This window comes from Carcharhinus amblyrhynchos, chromosome 3, assembly GCF_965287045.1.
Source record: "Carcharhinus amblyrhynchos chromosome 3, sCarAmb.v2.hapA, whole genome shotgun sequence".
Classification (NCBI taxonomy): Eukaryota; Metazoa; Chordata; class Chondrichthyes; order Carcharhiniformes; family Carcharhinidae; genus Carcharhinus; species Carcharhinus amblyrhynchos.
The window spans coordinates 63,812,582-63,837,404 of record NC_137326.1 but is presented as its reverse complement, the minus strand read 5'-3'; the positions used below and the strand labels follow the sequence as shown (position 1 = coordinate 63,837,404).

Here is a 24,823-nt window from a genome sequence, read left to right as displayed (position 1 = left end):
GTGCTAAAATCAGGTTATAACACCTAGCCTTCCACCAAGCCACCAGGGTTAAAATTTTAAAGCCTCTTTCCAAAAGATCCTGGGTTTGCCTGGAAATCGGAAACTGGTCCTCTGGCTAAAAGTAATACGAACAAACTAATGTGCAAATTAGGTGCAGGAGTAAGCCATTCAAGCCTCAAACCTGTTCCATCATTTAATAAGAGTGTGGCTCATCTGACTGCACCCTCAACTCCACATTCTGCCTACCCCCAATGATCTTTGACTCCCTTGTCAGTCAATAATCTATCTACTTGGTCTTACAAACATTCATTGACTCTGCCTCGGCCTGGGGATTCACAATGCTCTAAGAGAAATAAATTCTAAGAGAATGTAGAGTGCCAAGACATCCATTGTAACAAGGAGTGCTCCTGATTCAAATGCTCCCTGTGTGCTCAGTTTTTGTAGGAAGTCTATAGTGTTTCAACAAAAGCTGGGGGTACTTTGTACAATGGGTTTCAGAATGCCGTTGACATATTAATATCATTAATCCAGGTTTCCAAAAGCCCTTCAATGAGATGTCATATAGGAGACTAATGAATAAGGTCAGGGCATGCAGGATCAGAGGCTAAACGCAGAATGGAAAACTAGCTGACTACAAGACAGAAAGCAGAAAGGATGGGGCAAACACTAGCTATTCAGAGTGACAAAGTGATAGAGCCCACAAGTCCCACTATTGTTCAGAATTCACATTAATGACTTGGCCTTTGAAGTCAAAGGCACAAATTCTGCATTTGCAGAGAACATTGTAGAGGGATGATAGCCAATAACAAGGAAGATTGCAACAAGAGAATTATTTCCAGAATGGGTATGTAATTGGCAAATAAATATTAATGTAAATAAGTATGAGGTATTTGGTAAGAAAAATAAAGAAGCTACATACTATTTGCAAAATGAGAATCTAAATAGAGTACAACAACAGATCTGGCAGTACGAATACATACATCACTAAAAATAGTGATGCAAGTAAATAAGACCATAGCAAAAAAGCAAATTAAGCCCGAAGGTTTCTTTCTAAAGGGACGGAACTGAAATATAGAGTTGCTAGGTGAGTGTCAAGCCTTAGTTAAATTACATTTGCTGTTCTGCGTACAGTCGCTGTATTATAAAAAAGAGATAAATAGATGCTGTGGAGAATCTACAGAAAAAATGTACTAGAATGATAGAAGAACTGAGAGGTTACGCACGAGGAAAGAATGAATGGGCTGGGTCTCTGTCTCTGGAAAAGACTGAGATTTTTAAAGTTATGAAAGATTTTGATAGGGCAGTCACAAAAAGAGTGATTCCACTGAGGATAAATGCAAAACTACAGTCCATCAATGTAAAATAGTCACCAAGGGATCAAATAGGGAATTCAGAGGAAACTTCTTCACATGGAGTAGCAAAAGTGTGGGACTTGTTACTTCAGAAAGTCACAGAGTCATGCAGTGCTGAAAAGGCCCTTCAATCCACGTAGTCTGCACTGACAACTATCATTAAAGACACACTAATCCCATTTTCCTGCACTTGTCCCATATCCTTGAATGTTACGATATTTCAAGTGCTCATCCAAATATCTTTTAAAGGTTGTAAGGTTTCCAGCCTCCACTACCCTTCCAGGCAGTGCTTTCCAGATTCCCACCATCCTCTGAGTGAAAACAAATTTTCTCAAATCTCCTGTGAATCTCCTGCCCTTCCCCAAAAACTATGTTCTCACGTGATTGACCCCTCAACCAAGGAGAACAGCCGCTCCCTACTCACCTTGTCCATACCCCTCATAATCTTATACACCTCAATCAGAAAAGAATTTTCTAGAAAAGAATGGTTTGGTAGAGTAGATGCAGCACAGATTCGTTAAGGGGAAGTCGTGTTTGACAAATTTATTGGATTTCTATGAGGATGTGACTAGTGCAGTAGACAGAGGGGAACCGGTAGATGTGGTGTTTTTAGATTTTCAAAAGGCGTTTGATAAGGTGCCTCATAAAAGGTTGCTTCAGAAGGTTAGGGTGCACAGAGTTGGGGGTAAGGTGTTAGCATGGATAGAGGATTGGTTGTCTAATAGGAAGCAGAGAGTTGGTATCAATGGGTGCTATTCTGATTGGCGGTTGGTGACTAGTAGAGTGCCACAGGGATCGGTGCTGGGGCCTCAGCTATTTAGTTCGCTGATGACACGAAGGTCGGTGGTGTTGTGGATGATCTGGAAGGATGGCAAAAGTTGCAGCAGGACATAGATAGGATGCAGGACTGGGCGGAGAAGTGGCAGATGGACTTCAACGCGGATAAATGTGTTGTCGTCCATTTTGGCAGAACCAACGGGATGAACGAGTACACTATTAAGGGCAGAAGTCTGAGTAGTGTTGAGGAGCAGAAGGATCTTGGGGTCCGGGTCCACAGGACTCTTAAATCGGCCTCGCAGGTGGAGGAGGTGGTCAAGAAGGCGTATGGTGTACTGGCCTTCATTAATCGAGGGATTGAGTTTAGGAGTCGGGAGGTAATGCTGGAACTTTATAAGACCCTTGTCAGGCCTCATTTGGAGTATTGTGCGCAGTTCTGGTCGCCTCACTATAGGAAAGATGTAGAAGCTATTGAAAGGGTGCAGAGGAGATTTACAAGGATGTTGCCTGGACTGGGAGGCATGCCTTATGAAGTTAGGTTGAGGGAGCTGGGACTCTTTTCCCTGGAGAGACGAAGGTTGAGAGGCGACCTGATAGAAGTTTACAAAATGTTGAGAGGAATAGATAGGGTGGACTCTCAGAGGCTATTTCCCCGGTTTGAAATGGTCGCTACGAGAGGACACAGATTTAAGGTGCGGGGAGGGAGGTTCAGAAGTGATGTTAGGGGTAAGTTTTTCACTCAGAGGGTGGTGAGTGAATGGAATCGGCTGCCGTCAGTGGTGGTGGAGGCGAACTCGCTGGGGTCTTTTAAAAGACTTCTGGATGAGTATATGGGGTTTAATGAGATTGAGGGTTATAGATAGGTCTGTAGGTTGGTAGGTGATGTGGTCGGCGCAACTTGTGGGCCGAAGGGCCTGTTTGTGCTGTAGTGTTCTATGTTCTATGTTCTATTTACCATTTATATAGATGATCTGGAGGAGGGGGCTGAGTGTAGGGTGACAAAATTTGCTGGTGACACGAAGATGAGTGGAAAAGCAAATTGCGTGGAGGGTGTGGAAAGTCTGCAGAGGGATCTGGATAGGCTAAGCGAGTGGGCGAGGACCTGGCACATGGAGTATAATGTTAGCAAGTGTGAGGTTATCCACTTTGGCAGAAATAATAGTAGGAGGGATTATTATTTAAAGGGCGAAAAGCTGCAGCATGCTATTGTGCAGAGGGACCTGGGGGTCCTTGTGCATGAGTCACAAAAACCCAGTCTGCAGGTGCAGCAGGTGATCAAGAAGGCAAATGGAATGCTGGCCTTTATAGCAAGGGGGATAGAATATAAAAGTAGGGAGGTCTTGCTGCAACTGTACAGGGTACTGGTGAGGCCGCAGCTGGAATACTGTGTGCAGTTTTGTTCGCTGCACTTGCGCAAGGATATTTTGGCCTTGGAGGGAGTGCAGAGGAGGTTCACTAGGCTGATACCAGAGATGACGGGGTTGGACTATGAAGAGAGACTAAATAGACTGGGTCTGTACTCGTTGGAGTTTAGAAGGATGAAGGGGGATCTTATAGAGACATATAAGATAATGAAGGGGATGGATAGGGTAGAGGTAGAGAGATTCTTCCCGCTTAGAAAGGATAGCAGGACTAGAGGGCACAGCTTCAAGATAAGGGGGGGCCAGTTTAGATCGGAGTTGAGGAGGAACTTCTTCACTCAAAGGGTGGTGAATCTCTGGAATTCTCTGCCCATTGAAGTGGTGGAGGCTACCTCGCTAAATATATTTAAGTCACGGGTAGATCGGTTTTTGATAGACAAGGGAATTAAGGATTATGGGGAAAAAGCGGGAAAGTGGAACTGATCCACTTCAGATCAGCCATGATCTTATTGAATGGTGGGGCAGGCTCAAAGGGCTAGAAGGCCTACCCCTGCTCCTATTTCTTATGTTCAATCATGTCCCCCCCGCCACCTTAGCCTTCTCTGTTCTAAAGGAAACAATCCAAACCTATCTAGTCTCTCCTTATAGCTTAAATGCTCCATCCTATTGACCGACCCATTTCGTGTGGTCTTTCTCCTCTGCATCATATCAATCAGATAAGGCTACCTCTCTGAATCACTTCCTTGCATTACTTCCCATTCACTTCCTTCCATAACCCAACTCTTCTGTGCCCACCCTGGAAAAAGAAACTATCACTTGATTCACTTACAACTGCACATTCAGAATAGCAACTGTATAGCATTTTGCCTTCCATTTGTCACAGCATGCCTGTAGCTACTGATCTGCTCATCCTAATTTCCTTTAAGGTCCTCATCCTCCATAAGACTATTATTCTCTCTCTGTTCTCCTAAGTGCAAAGGATGTAGATCTGAAAGGATAAGGCAGACAACTGGTTTAGCCATTCATCAGAAATGGCTGGATTGTGTAAACACTATTGGGTCCTTCTCTCATCTGCTAAACTGCTTAATGTTCAAGATCATCTTAAAATGCAAAAATAATCCCCTGGCTTCTTTTCTCCACTGTCGTCTGCTATCCTCTCTCCTCCACCCTCAACTCAGCAATAAATGCAAAGATCTTTGGATTTCTTTGTTTTTAAGATTGAGACAATCAGATCATTGCCTCTGCCACATCCCATTCTTCCACTGACCCAACTAGCCAAATTTCCCTTAAATGCTCCCCTCTATCCTTGTGCCCTGGACTCACAATTAACCTAGTTTCTCTCTTATCTCTCCTCATGCCCTTTCTGGCTTTATCTTGTCCGTAAGACAAACTCCCTCAACAATATTCCTGCTAACCTGCTGAACACTCAAATTTCCACTCCTGGTCCCCAGGTTAGTTAATATTATTAATGTCTTCAGTTGTGGTCCCTCTCTTCTCTAAATCTGCCATCCTCTCCTCCAAATGCCAACATTTGACTCCACCATTCTTGCAAATTGTCACCCCCATCTCCAATTTCCCTTTCCTCTCCATATTCTTCGAATGTATCATTGCCTTCTAAATCCCTATCTTGCCCCAACGCCATAGTGAACATAAGAACATAAGAACAAGGAGCAGGAGTAGGCCATCTTGTCCTTCGAGCCTGCCCCGCCATTCAATAAGATCATGGCTGATCTGTCGTGGCTCAGTTCCACATTCCCGCTCTCTCCCCATAACCCTTAATCCCCTCTCTTATCAAAAACCCATCAACCCGCGTCTTAAAAATATTTCGCGAGGCAGCCTCCACCACTTCAACGGGCAGAGAATTCCAGAGATTCACCACCCTTTGAGTGAAGAAGTTCCTCCTCAACTCCGTTCTAAACCGCCCCCCCCTTTATCTTGAGGCTGTGCCCCCTAGTCCTACTGTCCTTTCTGAGCAGGAAGAGTCTCTCCACCTCTATCCTATCCATCCCATTCATCATCTTATACGTCTCAATGAGATCTCCCCTCGTTCTTCTAAACTCTAACGAGTACAAGCCTAGTTTACTCAGCCTCTCCTCATAGCTCAACCCCCTCAACTCCGGTATCAGCCTAGTAAACCTCCTCTGCACTCCCTCCAAGGCCAAAATATCCTTGCGTAAGTGCGGCGACCAAAACTGCACACAGTACTCCAGCTGCGGCCTCACCAATGCCCTATACAGCTGCAGCAAGACTTCCCTACTTTTATATTCAATCCCCCTCGCGATGAAGGCCAGCATCCCATTAGCCTTCCTGACCACCTGCTGCACCTGCAGGCTGGGTTTTTGTGACTCATGCACAAGGACCCCGAGGTCTCTCCGCACCGTCGCCTGCTGCAATTTTTCGCCACATAAGTAATAGTCCTTCCTACCATTATTCCTACCAAAGTGGACCACCTCACGCTTGGCAACATTAAATTCCATTTGCCAGTTCCTGGCCCATTCGCCAGTGAATCCCTTCAGTCAGGTCTCTGCTGCAGCTACAGCACTGAAACAACTCTTATCAAAGTCACAAATGTTATCCTATGTAACTGGAATGAAGATAAACCTCCCTCCTCACCCTTCTTGACCTGTCTTTAGATTTGCACATAACTGATCACATAATTCTTCTCCAACACGTTTCCATTATCATCAGGTTGGATGGTACTGCTCTCATGTGGTTCCATTCTTATCAATCTATTCATAGCAAAAGTATCACTTGTAATAACTCCTATTGTTGATCCTAACCGTTATATCTGGATTTATCCTTGATCCACTCCAATTTCCCCTCTACATGCGCCCCTCAGCAGTAACATTTGAGACCACAGTTAGTTTGCACGATTGCTGCACCCACAAACTTACCTCACCATCAACTCTCTCTAGGCCTCTCCTCTGTTGCTGAACAATGAGACCATTTATTCAACGTTTATTCAATGAGCAAAAATCTCCTCTAACTAAATATTAAGAAGACTGAAGCTATTGTTTTCGGTTTCTAATCCTTCACTACTGACTCCATTCCTCACTCTAGCAACAGTGGAAGACTAAGTCAGATGGTTTGCAATCTTGCAATCATATCCGACACTGAGATGAGCTTCTAACCACATATCTGCACTATCCCTAAGACTGCTTACCCCCACCTCTGTGGCAAGGCCCGGCTTCACCTTATATCAGTTAATTTGCTGCTGAAACTCTCACACACACCTTTAATACCTCTAGACCTAACTGTTCTGACACATGCCTGGCCAACCTCCCACATTCTTCCTTCTGTCAAATTTGAGGTCATTCAAAATTGACACTATCCTTTTTCACAACAGGTAGTGGTCACCTATCACCCCTACATGCGAGCCTCTGGTCAAGCAATGCCTCGTTTTAAAATTTTCACCTGACTTTCAAATCCTCGCACCTTCCTATATGTAATCTCCTCCAGCCACAAGCCTTATTTGCACTGATATAATTCTGGCCTATTGAGCAGCCCCAATTTTAATAGTTCCACCATTAATGGCCATGCTTTCAGCTGCATGGACCCAAATTCCTGGAAATGCATCCTGAAACCTATCCGATTCTATCTCTCTTTCGTCCTTTAAGACAGTGTAATGTTTGACCCAGCTTTTAGCTATTTGCCTAACATCGCCTTATGTGACTTGATCACTAGTTTTGATTTATATAAAAATGCTTTGGGCCATTATATTTATTATCATAGAATCCCTACAGCGCAAAAGAAGGCCATTTGGCCTATTGAATCTGCATTGACTCTCCAACAGAGCATTCCAGCCAGGCCCTATCCTCATAACCCCGCGCATTCAACCCCTAACCCTCCCATCTTTGGATGCTAAGGGTAAATTTAGCTCAGTCAATCCACCTAATCTGCACATCTTTGGACTGTGGGAGCAAACTGGAGCACCCAGCGGATCCCCACACAGACACAGGGAGAACATGCAAACTCCACATGTCACCCAAGTCGAGAATGTAATTGAAGTTGTTGCATGTGAAATTAGTTACAAATGGGGTTAAAGATATTAAGACGATTCCCACTGAATCAGAGAAGTGTAAAAGGAGGTTCAATTGTGATTTTAAAATTATAAAGTGTTTTGATAACATAGAAAGTTTCTTTCCGCCAGTTGGAAAATTAATGAGAAGTTATCGATTTAAAATAGTCACTCAGAATGAAGAGAGAGGTTGGAGAAAATGTTGTTATACAGAAATGAATGCACACCTAATTTCCTGTCCAACAGTGTAAATGGATTGAAAATCAGACTCTCTTGTGGGTGTGCATTCATCCCACCAACTTTCCCATATTCACTGCCATCAGGTTCAGGAAAATCTACCCCCACATCTCCTGTTAGAACTCTAATGAAGCTAACAATTAAGATCCAAATTCTTTGCATCTCTAGCGCTGCTTTTAAAATAAAGAATTCTTTTTTGAGCTGTTGGTTTTATGTCCTTGCTCCGTATAACATTCCCTGCTCAGGTCTGTCTGCCACCAACAGAAAGTGTAGCGATGATCCTTCACCAGGTTACACAACGCAAAAAATATGGGTTGTTTTGGGCCCTGTGTTAAACCTGTAAACCCATAAATAGGCTAAAAGGACCTCACCTCCTGTTGGCTTATTAAAGGAGCTTCTATGGCTGCCTTGATTCTTCATATATTAACACTTTTCATTCACTCACTTCTGATTCCTCAAATTGTTACTTGCAGCAAAAGGTCCTTGTTTACAATTGAAGTAAATAATAATGAGCAGTAAAAAACTAGTCTAATTCTAAATGTTTTAAAGTTTTAAACACATTAAAAGATCAAATTACCAAAGTCACTGGAGGAACAGGAAGCCAGTTGGTGAGTGACTGGGTTGTACGCAATGCACTGAATGGAATCATTATGTCTGTATATTGGAATAAAAACACCAAAAAAGCTTAGTTAGTGCAGATTAAATCACAAACAGATATTAGGTACTTGGACAATTCTGATGAACTTGAAACGTTATTTCTCTCTCCACAGATGGTGTCAGAGGAGGAATAATAGCCATATTAATAATTATGGAAGAGAACAGTGGCCATATTAATAACTTGTCCAGTGAAAGGGTTATACCACAAAAAAAAACCTACACACAATTTAATAGCACATCAAAATAGTAAGCTGCTATATAAAGGATGACTGTCTCAGTTACAGACCTTTCAGATGAGAAGGGGAGATAAGGTGTCTGAATCTGGAAGAGACCATTAAACCAAACATTGCGAACAAGAGGATTGATTGGTGTTCTATTATTCAGACAAAGTTGGGGTGTCCAAAGATGGTTGGAACAATAATCTACTAAGACAATTAAAATTGCACACTTAAACATAAGGTGATTGAGATTGGCTTTAATATCAGTATCTTATGAATGATGTAACCTTAATCAATAACTGTGAGTGGATAGAGATAACTCCTATACCTTGACTGGCAAATGCTAATTATCTGTAATCAAATTTGAAACTATAATTGCTTGTGTATTTCTGAATTCTGCTTTCTGACTGGCCTTAATAGTTTGGTAAGGGTCCTATAGCTATAGTCTTCAATAAATCATTTTAAACACTCCCTGAATTTGTCTGGCTACATGAGGGGAACAGTAGTTTTTACCAAATAAATAAGCAAAGCATCATAGAAGCCCTTCAATGTGCCTGGCTTGCTATGTATGTCCATTATTTTCTGTTTTTATTACACTAAGCAAGGAGTTTTACTGTTTTAAAATTACATTATATCCATGTAATGTCATAATTTTATCAGCTCGTATGGTGCAGTTCTGTACAATACACAATTTATCACTGCCTCTGGCAAGGTGAGGAGGTACTGTTTCACCCCCAGTTTATTGTCCATTAGCCTGTAAACAACATATCTCAAAAATTAAAGATGATTTCAATGAAACATTGACCAGAAATGAGGTAAGCCCAAGGAAGAACTGATTATTTTTTGGTGAAGCTATGAATCGGGATCTGGATCTTGGATTTTTTTAGGATCTATCTATTTACATTGGGAGATGGACTTTTTTTTAAGAATGCTGTGGGTTCTTTGATTTAGAATGTTGCGGATTGTTTTAGAATGTTATAGATTGTCTCAACTGCTATGGTGGAATTTGGCACAGGAAATTTGGCTAACCATTAGCAGCATTTTCAGAGCAGGTCATTGGATACAGTTTGGCCTGAAGCCACCTTTATGAAATGGAAATTCCAAATGAAAATATTTATTTTCTCAGCTTTGTAGTTACTGAGCATCTGTGTTTTTGAGGGAAAAAGAAGTGGGAAAAACTCATCCTCACCAACCTGCCTGCTGCATTCAGATCTAGGGACCAAGGGGAAACCTGTACGTGGAGCCGGAGGGCATTGATAAGGTATTAAACAAATACTTCACATTGGTAGGAGGAGGATGTAGATACAGAACTCAGGAAGAAGGACTTAGTGGTTCTTGAACAGCTTGACATGGGGAGTGAGGAGGTACTGGAGGTTTTGGCAAGCTTAAAAGTAGACAAATCCCCAAATACTGATAAGTTATATCTCAGGCTGCTGTGGGAGGCAAGGGAGGAAATGACAAGGACTCCGACCCAAATTTTCAATTTCTCTCTGGCCACAGGGGAGGTACAGTAAGAAGTGTCACAATACCAGGTTACAGTCCAACAGGTTTAATTGATAGCACAAGCCTTCGGAGTATTCCTTCTTCAGCTGAGTGAGGAGTTGTGTTCACAAACAGGGCATTTATAGACACAAACTCAATTTACAAGATAATGGTTGGAATGCGAGTCTTTACAGGTAATCAAGTCTTAAAGGAACAGACAATGTGAGTGGAGAGAGGGTTAAGCATAGGTGAAAGAGGTGTGTATTGTCTCCAGCCGGGACAATTAGTGAGATTTTGCAAGCCCAGGCTAGTCGTGGGGGTTACAGATAGTGTGACATGAATCCAAGATCACGGTCGAGGCTGTCCTCGTGTGCAGAACTTGTCTATCAGTTTCTGCTCAGCGACTCTGCGTTGTCATGTGTCGTGAAGGCCGCCTTGGAGAACGCTTACCCGAAGATCAGAGGCTGAATGCCCGTGACTGCTGAAGTGTTCCCCAACAGGAACAGAACACTCCTGCCTGGTGGCTGTCAGGTGGTGTTCATTCATCCATTGTCATACCGTCTGCATGGTCTCCCTAATGTACCATGCCTTGGGACATTCTTTCCTACAGCGTATCAGGTAGACAACATTGGCTGAGTCACAAGAATATGTACTGTGTGCCTGATGGATAGTGTTCTCACATGAGGTGATCACATCCGGGTCGATGGTCCAGCACGTTTTGCAGAGGTTGCTGTGACAGGGTTGTATGGTGTCGTGATCACTGTTCTCCTGAAAGCTGGGTAGTTTTCTGCGGACAATGATCTGTTTGAGGTTGTGCGGCTGTTTGAAGGCAAGAAGTAGGGATGTGGGAATGGCTTTAGCGAGATGCTCGTCTTCATCAATGGCATGCTGAAGGCTCCAGAGATGTAGCTTCTCCGCTCCAGGGAAGTACTGGATGACGAAAGGTACTCTGTCCACCTTGCCCGCGTTTGTCTTCTAAGGAGGTCGGTGCAGCTTTTCGCTGTGGTGCATCAGAACTGTCAATCCATGAGTTGAGTGCCATATCCTGTTCTTATGACAGACACCTACATCTTTGTAGGTGTCTGTCACGATCCTCCTCATCTGAGCAGATCCTGTGTTTACAGAGGGCTTGTCCATAGGGGATGGCTTCTTTAACATGTTTGGGGTGGAAGCTAAAGAAGTGGAGCATCGTGAGGTTATCCATGGGTTTGCAGTACAGTGAAGTGCTGAAGCGACCATCCTTGATGCAGATGCATGTGTCCATGAATGCAACCGATTCCTGAGAGTGGTCCACGGTAAATCTGATGGTGGGACAGAAGTTGTTGATGTCATCATAGTTGTTTCAGTGATCATTCGCCATGAGTCCAAAGGAAGAAAACGTCACTGATGTATCTAGTGTATAGCGTCGGTTGAAGGTCCTGTGCAATGAAGAGGTCTTGATCGAACTTGTGCATGAAGATGTTGGCACATTGAGGTGCAAGTTTGGTCCCCACGGCTATTCTGTGTGTCTGGATGAAGAACTGATTGTTGAAGGTGAAGACATTGTGGTCCAGGATGAAGTGGATGAGTTGTAGAATTGCATCTGGAGATTGGCACCGGTCGGTGTTGAGTACTGAGGCAGTTGTAGCAATGCCATCATCATGGGAATGATGGTGCAGAGTGCCAAGACATCCGTTGTGATGAGGAGTGCTCCTGGTTCAACAGCTCCATGTGTGCTGAGTTTCTGTAGGAAGTCCGTAGTGTCGTGACAGAAGCTGGGGGTTCTTTGTACAATGGGTTTCAGGATGCCCTCGACATAACCGGAGAGGTTGGCACACAGTGTCCATTGCCTGATACGATGAGACGGCCGAGTGTGTTGGCCTTGTGTATCTTCGGGAGGCAGTAGAGATCTCCAACACAGGAAGTACATGTGATGAGAGCAAGGAGGGTGCTCAAAAGGTCCTGATTAAAGTTCTTGATCAGTCTGTTGAGTTGATGGATGTGTTCTTTGGTCGGCTCTGCGGGTAACTGTCTGCAGTGTTCCTTGTTGTTCACTTGTCAGTACACTTCTTTGCAGTAATCCGTTCTGTCCAGTATGACAGTGGCTGCAGGTTTGGTGACAATGTTGCAGTTGGTCTTGAGAGCGCGGATGGTGTTGCATTGTGCTTGGGTGATGTTCAGGGCTGTCTCGTGAGTGTGAATCTGGCATTGACGCATCTCCTGGCAGCTTGGGCATACCTGGCGAGTTGAGGGTAACAGCCTTCCGGAGGAGTCCAATTCGACTCTTTCCTCTTCAGTTGCTGCACCGCAGATCTCTCTGTCGACTGTTCCAGTTCATTGGCTGTCTCATTGTGACTGTTGGCTTTTTGGAGTTTGTGGAATAAGTCCTGCAGCCTCATTTGCCTGATGAATTCCTATGTGTTCGTTGCGAGATTGATGGGGTCCATTTTGATGGCTGGACAGAAATTGAACCCTCGACGGAGAACTTTGATTTTGTCTGGTTGAAGTGTGTCGTCCAATAAGTTGACAATGGAGTTCCCCGCAGTGGTACCATTTTCTACTGTGGTACTGGGAGAGGCTTGGTTGCTGCTGGTGGTGATGCCGAGTTTCTCAAGATTCCTGTTCTTGGTATGCATGTAGATGGCGTAGTTCCATTGTCTCGTCTGCTTGGCACTGTTCCGCAGCCAGTCTGCGTCTTGAGTGCAAGTTGAGAATACGGACTCTATCTTGGTTTCCAGGTTGCAGCATCTGCTGTAGAGCTGGTGTGAGGAGTGTGAGAGAGATGCGATGACAAAGTCTCTCTGTGTTATAGGTTGACCCAAGTAGGTTCGCGATCTGTAGTCCTTTTGGTATCTTGTCTGCTTTCTTGCATCTTCATAGAAAAAAATCACATCACAGGCAAGTTGTCAGATGATTGGAGGACAGCTAATATAGTTCCACTTTTCAAAAAGGGTGGTAAACAAAGGAATTAGACCAACGACTCTCACATTAGTAGTAGGGAAATTATTAGAGAAAATTTTGAAGGAGAGAATTAATCACAACTTGGAGAGGCAAGATTTGATCAAAAATGATCAGCACGGCTTTGTCAGATGGAGCTCATGTCTAACAAATTTGATTGAATTGTTCAAGGAGGTGAATTCATGTGTAGATGAGGGTAGTGCAGTTGATGTAGTTTCTATGACTTTCAGCAAAGCCTTTGACAATATCCCACATGGGAGACTGATAAAGAAGATAAAAACACATAGAATTCAGGGTAACTTGGCAGGATGGATCCAAAACTGGCTGAGTGGTAGGAGACAGAGGGTGGTGGCTGAAAGATGTTTGTGTGACTGGAGGCCAGTGTCAAGTGGCATACCTCAGGGATCAGTGATAGGTCTCTTATTGTTTGTAATATACATAAATAACATGGATGAGAATGTGGGGGCATGATAAGTAAATTTGCGGATGAGGTGAGGTGACAGTGACATCAAGGCAGCATTTGACCGAGCGTTGCATCAAGGAGCCCGAGCAAAACTGGTGACAATGGGAATCAGGGAAAACTCTCCACTGGTTGGAGTCAAACCTGGCACAAAGAAATATGGTTGTTGTGGTTGGAGGTCAATCATCTCAGTTCCAGGATATCACTGTAGGGGTTCCTCAGGGTAATGTCTAGGCCTAACCATGTTCAACTTCTTCATCAATGCCCTTCTTTCCATCATAAGGTCAGAAGTGGGGGTATTCACTGATAATTCACAATATGCATTCACGACTCCCCGGATATTGAAGCAGTCCATATCCAAACGCTGCAAGGCCTGGACAATACCCATGCTTGGGCTGACAAGTAACATTCGCACTATACAAGTGCCACGCAATTACCATCTCCAAAAAGAGATGATCTCCCTTTGAAATTCAGTAGCATTACAATCACTGAATCCCCACTATCAACATCCTGGGGATTACCATTGACCAGAAACTGAACTGGGCTAGCCATATAAATACAGTGACTACAAGAGTAGGTCAGAGGCTAGGAATCCTGTGGTGAGTAACTCACCTCCTGACTCCCCAAAATCTGTCCACCATCTATAAGGCACAAGTCAGGAGTGTAACAGAATACTCTCCATTTGCCTGGATTAGTGCAGCTTCAGCAATACTGAAAGAGTTCAACACCATCTAGGACAAAGCAGCCCACGCTTGACTGTTACCCTTACACAAACATTCAATCCCTCCGCCACCAATGCTCAGTTGCAACCATATGCACCACCTGCAAGATGCATTTCAGAAACTCACCAAGGTTCCTGAGGCAGCACTTTTCAAACCATGACCACCATGACAAACAGCAGCAGATACCTGGAGCACCGCCAACTGGAGGTTCCTCTTTAAGTCACTCACTATCTTGATTTGGAAACATATCGCTGTTCTTGCATTGCCACTACGTCAAAATGCTGGTATTCCTTCCCTAACAGCACTGTGGGTGTATCTACAGCCCAGGGACTGCAACAGTTTAAGAAGGCAGCACAACACCACATTCTCAAGGACAACCAGGGATGAGCAATAAATGTTCGTCCAGCCAGCAATGCCCACATCCCAAAATTAATTTTTTAAAATTACACAGTGAAGAAACATTTAGAAATAATAGTCCTGATATTTATAATAGAGGATGGACGATTATTCCTGGAACCAGTTATCCCCTAGCGATAAGTAACCTTCCATCAACATCATACATAAAAACAAGAGGATCTGGTCATTATCACTTTGGTTTTTGTGGGATCTTGCTGTGAGCAAACTGCCATTTTGTCCTACATTACAACAGTGACTAACTTCAAAAGTACTTCATAGGGTGTGAAGTGCTTTGAGACATCCGGTGGCCATGATAAGTGTCATATAAACACAAATCATTTTTGTTAATGCCACAGTGTGCATCAAATTTTTCAAGCAAAAAACCCTGCCTGAAGCCAGCCTCACTGCATTACCCTCTAATCAATACTGTGATGGATAGATGATTCCACAGCAGGCAGACTGGTGAGAACAAGATCAGGTAGGATTTTCCCTCATATTGGTTCTCTTATCATTGACATATACATCGTTCTTAACTGGCAAGCTCCATCAGTAATGGTGATACCACTGTTGATGATGAACATTGAAGTCCCTCACTCAGAGTACATTCCGTGCCCTTGCCACCCTCAATTCTCCTTCTGAGTGATATTCAACATGAAGAGTACTGATCAGTTGAAGGAGGGCAGTAGCTGGTAATCAGCAGGGGGTTTCTTTGCCCATGAGTCTTCATAAAGCACTTGAAGATTACGCTGAACATACACCACTGCGAATAGCCTTGAGACAAAACATCCTGAGGCCTTGTTCATTGTGGCTGGGGACTTCAATCAGGCCAAGCTCAAGAGTGTCCTACCAAGTTACCACCAACATGTCTCCTGTTCTATCAGAGGCCTAAACATCCTAGATCATTGCTACACAAATATCAAACTTGCCTACCGTTCTGTTGCCTGCCCACATTTTGGCAAATCAGACCACAAGGCTGCGCTCCTGCTCCTGGCTTAAAAAACTGAAGCAGGAGAATCCATCAAAGAAAGTCATGCAATATTGGTCTGAGGAATCGGATGATCTCCTACGGAGCTGCATGGAATCAGTGGACTGGTCAGTATTTTAAAACACTGTGACCAGTATAAATGAGTATGCCACGACAGTAACTGACTTCATTATTAAGTCTGCAGAAGAGTCTGTAGAAGTCTGTAAAAGTTCCCCAACCAGAAACCATGGATGAACAGGAATATTCACTGCTAAGCCTAGATCTGAGGCGCTCAAGTCAGTCGACACTGACCGATACAAGAAAGCCAGATATGATCTAAGGAGATCCATCAAAGACACCAAAAGACAGTGCCAGACCAAGCTAGAGTCCCAGGCTAGTCACACCAACCCCTGCGACTATGCAAGATCTGCAAGACATAACAGGCGACAAGATGAAGTCATGTAAAATTGCCGGCTCCAATGCACCCCTCCCTGATGAATTCTACACCCATTTTGAGCAAGAGGTCAGCAATAGCCTATCCTCCACCCTGGAAGTCCTGGATGAACCTGTATCCAGGGTCACCATTGCAGCTGTCAGAACAGCATTCTTGAAGGTCAACCCACAAAAAGTGACTGGCCTGGATGGGGTATGCAGATGATCACTCAGATCCTGCGCGGATCAACTGGTGGAGGCATTCACAGACATCTTCAACCTCTCTTTACAACAATCTGAGGTCCCTATCTGCTTCAAGACGATGACCATTATCATAGTATCTAAGAAAAACCAAGCAGCGTGCCTTAACGATTATCAGCCGGTGGCTCTGACCTCCATCATTTTGAGGTGCTTCGGAAGGTTAGTCATGGCTCGAATCAAGTCCAACCTCCCGGACTACCTGGATCCACTACAGTTTGCCTACCGACGCAACAGGTCCACAGCAGACGCCATCTCCCTGGCCTTGCACTCAACCCTGGAACACCTCAATAACAAGGCTATTTACTGACCACAGCTCAACCTTCAACACCATTGTTCCCACAGAACTCATCTCCAAACTCTGTGGCCTGGGCCTCAGCACTTCCCTCTACAACTGGATCCTGAACTTCCTAATTCACAGACCACAATCAGTAAGGATAGACACCTCCTCCATGATCATCCTCAACACCGGTGTGCCACAAGTCTGTGTTCTCAGCCCCATACTATACTCCTTATACACCTATGACTGTGTGGCCATATTCCCTTCCAGTTCAATTTTCAAGTTTGCTGACAACACCACCTTAGTGGGTCAGATCTCAAACAACGACAAGACAGAGTACAGGAATGAGATAGAGAAGCTGGTGAACTGGTGCAGCAACAATAATCTCTCCCTCAATGTCAACAAAACAAAGGAGATTATCATTGACTTCAGGAAACATAAAGGAGAATGTGCCCCTGCCTTCATCAATGAGGTCGAGAGCTTCAAGTTTTTAAATGTGCAGATCACCAACAAATTATCCTGGTCCCTCTATGCTGACACTATAGTTAAGAAAGCCCACCAGTGCCTCTACTTTCTCAGAAGATTAAGGAAATTTGGCATGTCAGCTACGACCCTAACCAACTTTTACAGATGTACCATAGAAAACATTCTTTCTGGTTGTATCACAGCTTGGTATGGCTCCTGCTCTACCCAAGAACATAAGAACTACAAAAGATTGTGAATGTAGCCCAATCCATTATGCAAACCAGCCTCCCATCCATTGACTCTGACTACATTTCCTGCTGCCTTGGCAAAGTGGCCAGCATAATTAAAGACCCCACATACCCCGGACATTCTTTCTTCCATCTTCTTCCTCCAGGAAAAAGATACAAAAGTCTGAGATCACGTACCAACTGACTCAAGAACAGCTTCTTCCTTGCTACTGTCAGACCTTGCATTAAGCTGACCTTTCTTTGCACCCTAGCTTTGACTGTAACACTACATTCTGCACCCACTCGTTTCCTTTTCTATGAACAGTACATTTTGTCTGTATAGCGCGGAAGAAACAATACTTTTCACTGCATGTTAATACATGTGACAATAATAAATCAAATCAAATCAAGTAAAGTTCATGGTCAACGCTGAAAATTCTCACTCTCTCCAGAATGTATAACACTACACTGCCTCCGCTAGTGGGTCTTTTCTGGATGTAGGGGTTCGGTGGCAAAGCTGATTGATACAAGTTGAGTTTTCACACTGCTTCCACCTCATCAAATCAGAGGTTGACTTCAGAATCCAGGAAACAGTATGAAACTTAAATTGAATCGATCAGGATGAGGACAAATAAGGAGCAATTCGGACAGCAGGGCCTGTGAGGGGGCAGGCAAGGGACAGGGAGGGACGATCAAGGGGGAGTGCGGGCCCTGAGCGGGGTCAGTAAGGGGATGAGTGGGGACGGCAAGGAATAGAGTGGTGCCTGCATCTGCAGGGAGTGGAAGTGAGTTGGCCCATGGGGGGAAGGGAGGGGTGTTGGGCTTCTGGAAATGATGTGGATGTGCCGGTGTTGGACTGGGGTAAACACAGTGGAAATGAGCAGGGAGAGCTGAGTCCCAGAGAAAGCTGTGTGTGTGCATGCGTGTGTGCATTGAGAATGAATGTGTTATCTGAGAGAGATGAGTGTGTGTGTGTCACAAAATGGAAGGATGCTATTTAAATGAATACTTTCTTTTGCATAATTTAGATCAAACTGCCATGTATTATGTAAACAATATCTGGGCAGCACCTAAGAGAAACGAAACAATAGGGAACAGGGTGTTCTTTCATACAATTAGTAGTCAGAGATTTGTGAGCCAGGAAGCAGTTCATGTAAAAATGAGGTGTTAAAGAAACAGCAGCAAGAAAGAGCCTGTGTGAGAAAGAGAGATGAGAGTTTATGTGTGTGAGAGAGAGAGATGAGAGTGAGTGTGTGTGTGAGAAATGAGTGAATGCATGCGTGAAAGAAAGATATTTGAGAGTATATGCGAGTCAGTGCATGTGAGAGATGAGAATGAATGTGTGAGTGTCTGTGGGAGATGAAAGAGTTGTGTGCATATGATGGAGGTTGAGTGATGTGAGAAATAAGAGTGTGTGTATGCGAGAGATGAGTGTGTGTGCGCGCACGCGCGAGAGAGAGAGAGAGAGTGTGTGTGTGTGTGTGTGTGTGTGTGTGAGAGAGATGAGTGTCTGTGTGAGAGAGAGAGCGAGAGAGTGTGTGTGTTTGTGTGTGTGTGTGTGTGTGTGTGTGTGTGTGAGAGAGAGAGAAGTGTGAAAGAAAATGAGATGAGCAAGTGTGTTAGAGATAAATGAGAGTGTATGTGTGAGAGAGATGATTGAATGTGAGAGTCTGTGTCCCATATGAGAATCCAGCATTCCAGCTGAATCTCTTCCGATTTGAACCAAAGCAGCAGCAAACACTACCCCCCCATTAAAAATGACAAAAAGGTAAGACCTATGTATGTTTTATTAACAAGAGAACTTTTTAGTTATAGTAAACATATAAAAACAAGAGGTAAGAAAATATTTCTATAAATTAAGCCACTGGGCCTTTGTTGTTCAATTTTGCTCCCACTGAGCATTGATCTTTGTTCTCTTATTATGCTATCTTACACTTATGCCATAATTAACACTCTTCAGTTCTTAACAGCACCATTAACACCTCCTTTGTCTTCTGTCCATGACATCTTTGTCAATCTTTTCATAACTGACTTTCCATTCTGCCCTACCCCATTTCCAACTATATAGTTCGTCAGATTTCTTATCTCTCTTTAGTTCTGTAGAATTCTTGTTTCTCTCTCCACAGGTGCTGCCAGGCCAGCTGAGTTTATAAAGCGTTTTTGATTTTGCTTCTACAAATTAAGTTTTTGTATGTTTGTACTTTTTACTCAAAAACATTTTTTTTGTGGTTCAGTTCAATAAAATAAGAATGTTTTTCCGGGATTCCTTCAATATCTTTGGAGGTCAAAAAGAGCCCATGGCTGGGAAAGTTTGGAAAATCCTGTCTGGGTGGAACAGGACACAGCCAAGAATGGTGATGAATAAGTCTGGGAATTTGATTGTAAGGTATGATTCTGTGAATTAGACGATGTCAGATGAACCTAAGTGGTCTGTGGGACAGCTCTCCCAATTCTAGCACAAATTGCCAGATGAGAAAAACTTTGCAGGACAGGCTGGGCTGGATTTGCCTCTGCGGTGTCCTGTCCTGAGGCTAATGCTGAATTGTCTGTCTAGGTTTTATTTTCACGAGGCCTTTCCTTCTGGCTTGATACAATTGAGTGACTTGCTAGGGCATCTCCATTACAAGGGAGGAAGTATTAGGTTTTTTAGGGAACATTAAAACTGACAAATCCCCAGGGCCTGATGCCATCTATCCTAGACTGCTCAGGGAGACAAGAGATGAAATTGCTGGGCCTCTGACGGAAATCTTTGTCTCTTCATTGGACACAGGTGAGGTCCCAGAGGACTGGAGGATAGCGAATGTGGTACCGTTATTTAAGAAGGGTAGCAGGGATAACCCGGGTAATTATAGGCCGGTGAGCTTGACTTCCGTGGTAGGGAAGTTGTTGGAGAGGATTCTTAGAGATAGGATGTATGCACATTTAGAACAGAACAATCTCATTAGTGACAGACAGCATGGTTTTGTAAGAGGGAGGTCGTGCCTTACAAATCTGGTGGAGTTTTTTGAGGAGGTGACAAAAACGGTTGACGAAGGAAGGGCGTGGATGTTGTCTATATGGATTTCAGTAAGGCATTTGACAAAGTCCCTCATGGTAGGTTGGTGAAAAAGGTTAAGGCTCATGGGATACAAGGAGAGGTGGCTGGATGGGTAGAGAACTGGCTTGGCCACAAGAGACAGAGGGTATCAGTCGAAGAGTCTTTTTCCGGCTGGAGGTCTGTGACCAGTGGTGTTCCGCAGGGCTCTGCTATTTATGATATAGATAAATGATTTGGAAGAAGGTGTAACTGGTGTGATCAGTAAGTTTGCAGATGACACAAAGATGGCTGGACTTGCGGCCAGCGATGAACATTGTCCGACAATACAGCAGGATATAGATAGGCTGGAAAATTGGGCGGAGAAATGGCAGATGGAATTTAATCCAGATAAATGCAAAGTGATGCATTTTGGTAGAACTAATGTAGGGGGGAGTTATACAATAAATGGCAGAATCATCAAGATATAGAAACACAGAAGGACCTAGTTGTACAAGTCCACAAATCCTTGAAGGTGGCAGCACAGGTGGAGGAGGTGGTGAATAAGGCATATGGCATGCTTGCCTTTATAGAACGGGGTATAGAGTATAAAAACTGGAGTCTGATGTTGCAGCTGTATAGAAAGTTGGCTAGGCCACATTTGGAGTACTGCGTCCAGTTCTGGTTGCCACACTACCAGAAGGACGTGGAGGCTTTGGAGACAGTGCAGAGGAGGTTTACCAGGATGTTGCCTGGTATGGAGGGTCTTAGCCTTGAGGAGAGATTGGGTAAATTGGGGTTGTTCTCCCTGGAAAGACGGAGAACGAGGGGAGACCTAATAGAGATGTACAAAATTATGAACGGTATAGATAGGGTGAACAGTGGAAAGCTTTTTCCCAGGTTGGAGGTGACGATCGCAAGGGGTCACAAGCTCAAGGTGAGAGGGGTGAGGTTTAACTCAGATATCAGAGGGACGTGTTTTACACAAAGGATGGGGGGCCTGGAATGCACTGCCATATAGGGTGGTGGAGGCGGACACGCTGGGATCGTTTAAGACTTACCTGGATAGTCACATGAGCAGACTAGGAATGGAGGGATGCAAACGAATGGTCTAGTTGGACCATTGAGCAGCACAGGCTTGGAGAGCCAAAGGGCCTGTTTCCTGTGCTGTACTGTTCTTTGTTCTTTTTGACATCACAGGGGGCTTTTAAGATCACTGTGCATCGGGATTCACCATTTAGATCACACCAAGTAAAGGTAGCAGATTTCCTTCCCTAAAAGACACTACTGACCAATGATAAGTAAGGATTGTAGAAAAAGAGATAATCAGCCATGGATATCTGTGCATCGGGATTCACCATTTAGATCAGACCAAGTAAAAGTAGTAAATTTCCTTCCCTAAAGGACATTACTGACTAGTGATAAGGAAGGACTGTAAAAAAAGAGATAAATCAGCCATGGCTATCTAAGGAAATAAAAAAGGGTATCAAACTGAAAGAAAATGCATACAAAGTGGCAAAGATTCATGGGAAACTAGAGGATTGGGAAATCTTGAGAAAACGTCAATAGAAAGCCACCAGAAAAAGCTATAAATAAAAGATGGATTATGAGAGTAAACTAACTCAGAGTACAAAAACAGATAGCAAAAGTTTCTACAAATGTATAAAATTTTTAAAAAGTGGCTAAAGTAATCATTGGTCCTTTAGAGGGGGATGTAATAACTGGAAATGAGAAAATGGTTGAGGCATTGAACAGGTATTTTGTGTCAGTCTTCACAGTGGAAGTCATAAATAATATGCCAAAAATTGCTGACAGGAAGGCTATGGCAGGTGAGGACCTAGAAATTATCACGCAAGCTAATGGGACTAAAATAAACAAGTCTCCTGGTCCTGATGGAATGCATCCCAGGGTACTAAAAGAGATGGCGGGGGAAATAGCAAATGCACTAGTAGTAATTTACCAAAATTCAATGGACTCTGGGGTGGTTCCAGCAGACTGGAAAACAGCAAATATGATGCCACTGTTTAAAAAATGAGGTAAACAAAAGGCATGTAACTATTGGCCAGTTAGCTTAACTTCTGTAGTAGGGAAAATGCTTGAATCTATCATCAAGGAAGAAATAGCAAGACATCTGGTTGGCAAGACACAGCATGGGCTCATGAAGGAAGGGTCATGTTTGACTAATTCAGTGGAATTCTTTGAGAATACTACATGCAGGGTAGACAATGGGGAATCTGTGTATGTGGTGTATCTGGATTTCCAGAAGGCATTTGACAAGGTGCCGCACCAAAGACTGCATTAGATAAAGGTGCACGGTGTTACGGGTAATGTATTAGCATGGATAGGGGATTGGTTAACTAACAGAAAGCAAGAGTGGGGGTAAATGGATGTTTTTCTAGTTGGCGATCAGTGACCAGTAGTGTGCCTCAGGGATCAGTGTTGGGACCACAATTGTTTACGATTTACATAGATGATTTAGAGTTGGGGACCAAGTGTAGTGTGTCAAAATTCACAGATGACACGAAGATGAGTGGCAGAGCAAAGTATGCAGAGGATGCTGAAAGTCTGCAAAGGATTATAGATAGTCTAAGTGAGTGGGCGAGTGTCTGACAGATGGAGTACAATGTTGGTAAATGTGAGGGGGCTGTTTTCCTTAGGAAGACGGAGATTGAGGGGGGATTTAATAGAGGTGTATAAGATAATGAAGGGTATAGATAGAGTAAACAGTGGCAGGCTTTTTCCTAGGTTGGAGACAAATATCACAAGGGGCCACGGGCTTAAGGTGAGGGGGGAGAGGTATAATTTGGATGCCAGAGGGAGGTTTTTCACACAGAGGGTCGTGGGGGTATGGAATGCACTGCCAGGTAAGGTGGTGGAGGCAGGCACGCAGGACTTGTTTAAGGTTTACTTAGATAGACACATGAGCGAAATAGGGATGGAGGGTTATAGAAGACTGTATTAAATAAGGATCCGAGCCTCGGGACGTTCCTGGAAATCAACTGTTACATGTGTTGATGTTTTTCTCTTTTACTCCACAGGTGCGTTGGTCCACCTTGCTGTCTAACGAGGGGCATACACACGGTGGGTCGTGAGTGGGCTGCTCTTGGATGTTTCGAGAGTAGCCTAGTACTTCGCATCGTTTGTATACACTTAAAACTGGACCAGCAAATGGGCACCACAGCAGCTCAGTGACTATCACTGTTTGCTGTGCAGATACGTGGATTTGGGCCAGTGTCTGTGGGAGTTTGCGCATTCTCCCTGTGGTTGTGTGGGTTTCCTCCGGGCGCTCCGGTTTCCTCCCACACCCCAAAGATGTGCTCTTAGGCTGACTGGTGTAACAAATTGTCCCTAAATTATTCTGCCCTTACTCTGGTTTCCAATGGGGGTACCATAAGCACAGACATGGGTCAAGGGTGGAGGAGGAAAAACACATTATTAAGATGGCGGCGCGGGCTCGTTGGGCCTGTTTCCTGTGCTGTGTTGTTCTTTGTTCTTTGTCATCCATTTTGATAGGGGTAACAGCAAACTGCACTATTATTTAAATGGTAAAAAATTGCAGCCTGCTGTGTGCAGAGGGATCTGGGTGCAAGAATCACAAGGAGTTGGTTTGAAGGTGCAGCAGGTAATTAAAAAGGCAAATGAAATTTTGTCCTTCATTGCTAGAGGGATGGTGTTTAAAAACAACGAGATTATATTGCAGTTTATAAGGTGCTGATGAGGTCACAGCTGGAGTACTGTGTATAGTTTTGGTCTCCTCACTTGAGAAAAGATATACTGGCACTGAAGGGGTGCAGAGGAGATTCACTAGGTTGATTCCAGAGTTGAGAGGGTTGGCTTATGAGGAGAGACTGAGTAGACTAGGGCTATACTCATTGGAACTCAGAAGAATGAGGGGAGATCTTATAAAAATACATAAGATTATGAAGGGAATAGACAAGATAGAAGCAGGGAAATTGTTTCCACTGGCGGGTGAAACTAGAATTATGGGTCTCAAAATAAGGGGAAGCAGATTTAGGACTGAGTTGAGGGGAAACTTCTTCACACAAAGGATTGTTAATCTGAGGAATTCCTTGCCCAGTGAAACAGCTGAGGCAACCTTATTGGACATTTTTAAGGCAACCTTATTGAACGTTTTTAAGGCAAAGATAGACAAATTTTTGAACAGTAAAGGGATTAAGGTGAATGGCCAAGTAAGGAGCTGGATCTTATTGAAAGGTGGATCAGGCTCAAGGGGCCAGATGGCCTACTCCTGCTCCTAATTCTTATGTTCTTTAGGTCCAAGACTCCTGCGGATCACTGCTCCTTGGAAAGCTTCAGCCCTTGCCTAACATTTGACCCTTAGTACTCTTTCTACTTTCCTGCCCCAACTTCTCTTGGATCTGCAAACAATGCTGCTCATGTGTAAACAAGGATCAAGGAGAACCAGTGGATATGACCTATTTTGATTTTCAGAAGGCTTTTGACAAGGGCTCACGTAACAGACTACTATGTAAAGTTAAAGCCCATGGGATTTCAGGTAATGTCTTGAGATGGAAAGAAAGCTGGTTAGCATTTAACTGTTCACATT

The 24,823-nt window shown here is 43.8% G+C and overlaps 1 protein-coding gene across 3 annotated transcripts in view; it reads right to left on the bottom strand.

The window, feature by feature from the left end:
• The window catches only part of ift122 (intraflagellar transport 122 homolog (Chlamydomonas)), a 211,307-nt gene that overhangs the window by 178,449 nt on the left and 8,035 nt on the right, over positions 1-24,823 (bottom strand). For all 3 annotated transcript variants that reach the window (XR_013886242.1, XM_080184780.1, XM_080184790.1), the window contains exon 5: positions 8,323-8,399. Coding sequence is in view for 2 of the 3 variants with exons in the window: in XM_080184780.1 (XP_080040906.1) it covers positions 8,323-8,399 (77 nt within the window). In the remaining variant the exon portion in view is untranslated. The remainder of the gene's footprint in view (positions 1-8,322; positions 8,400-24,823) is intronic.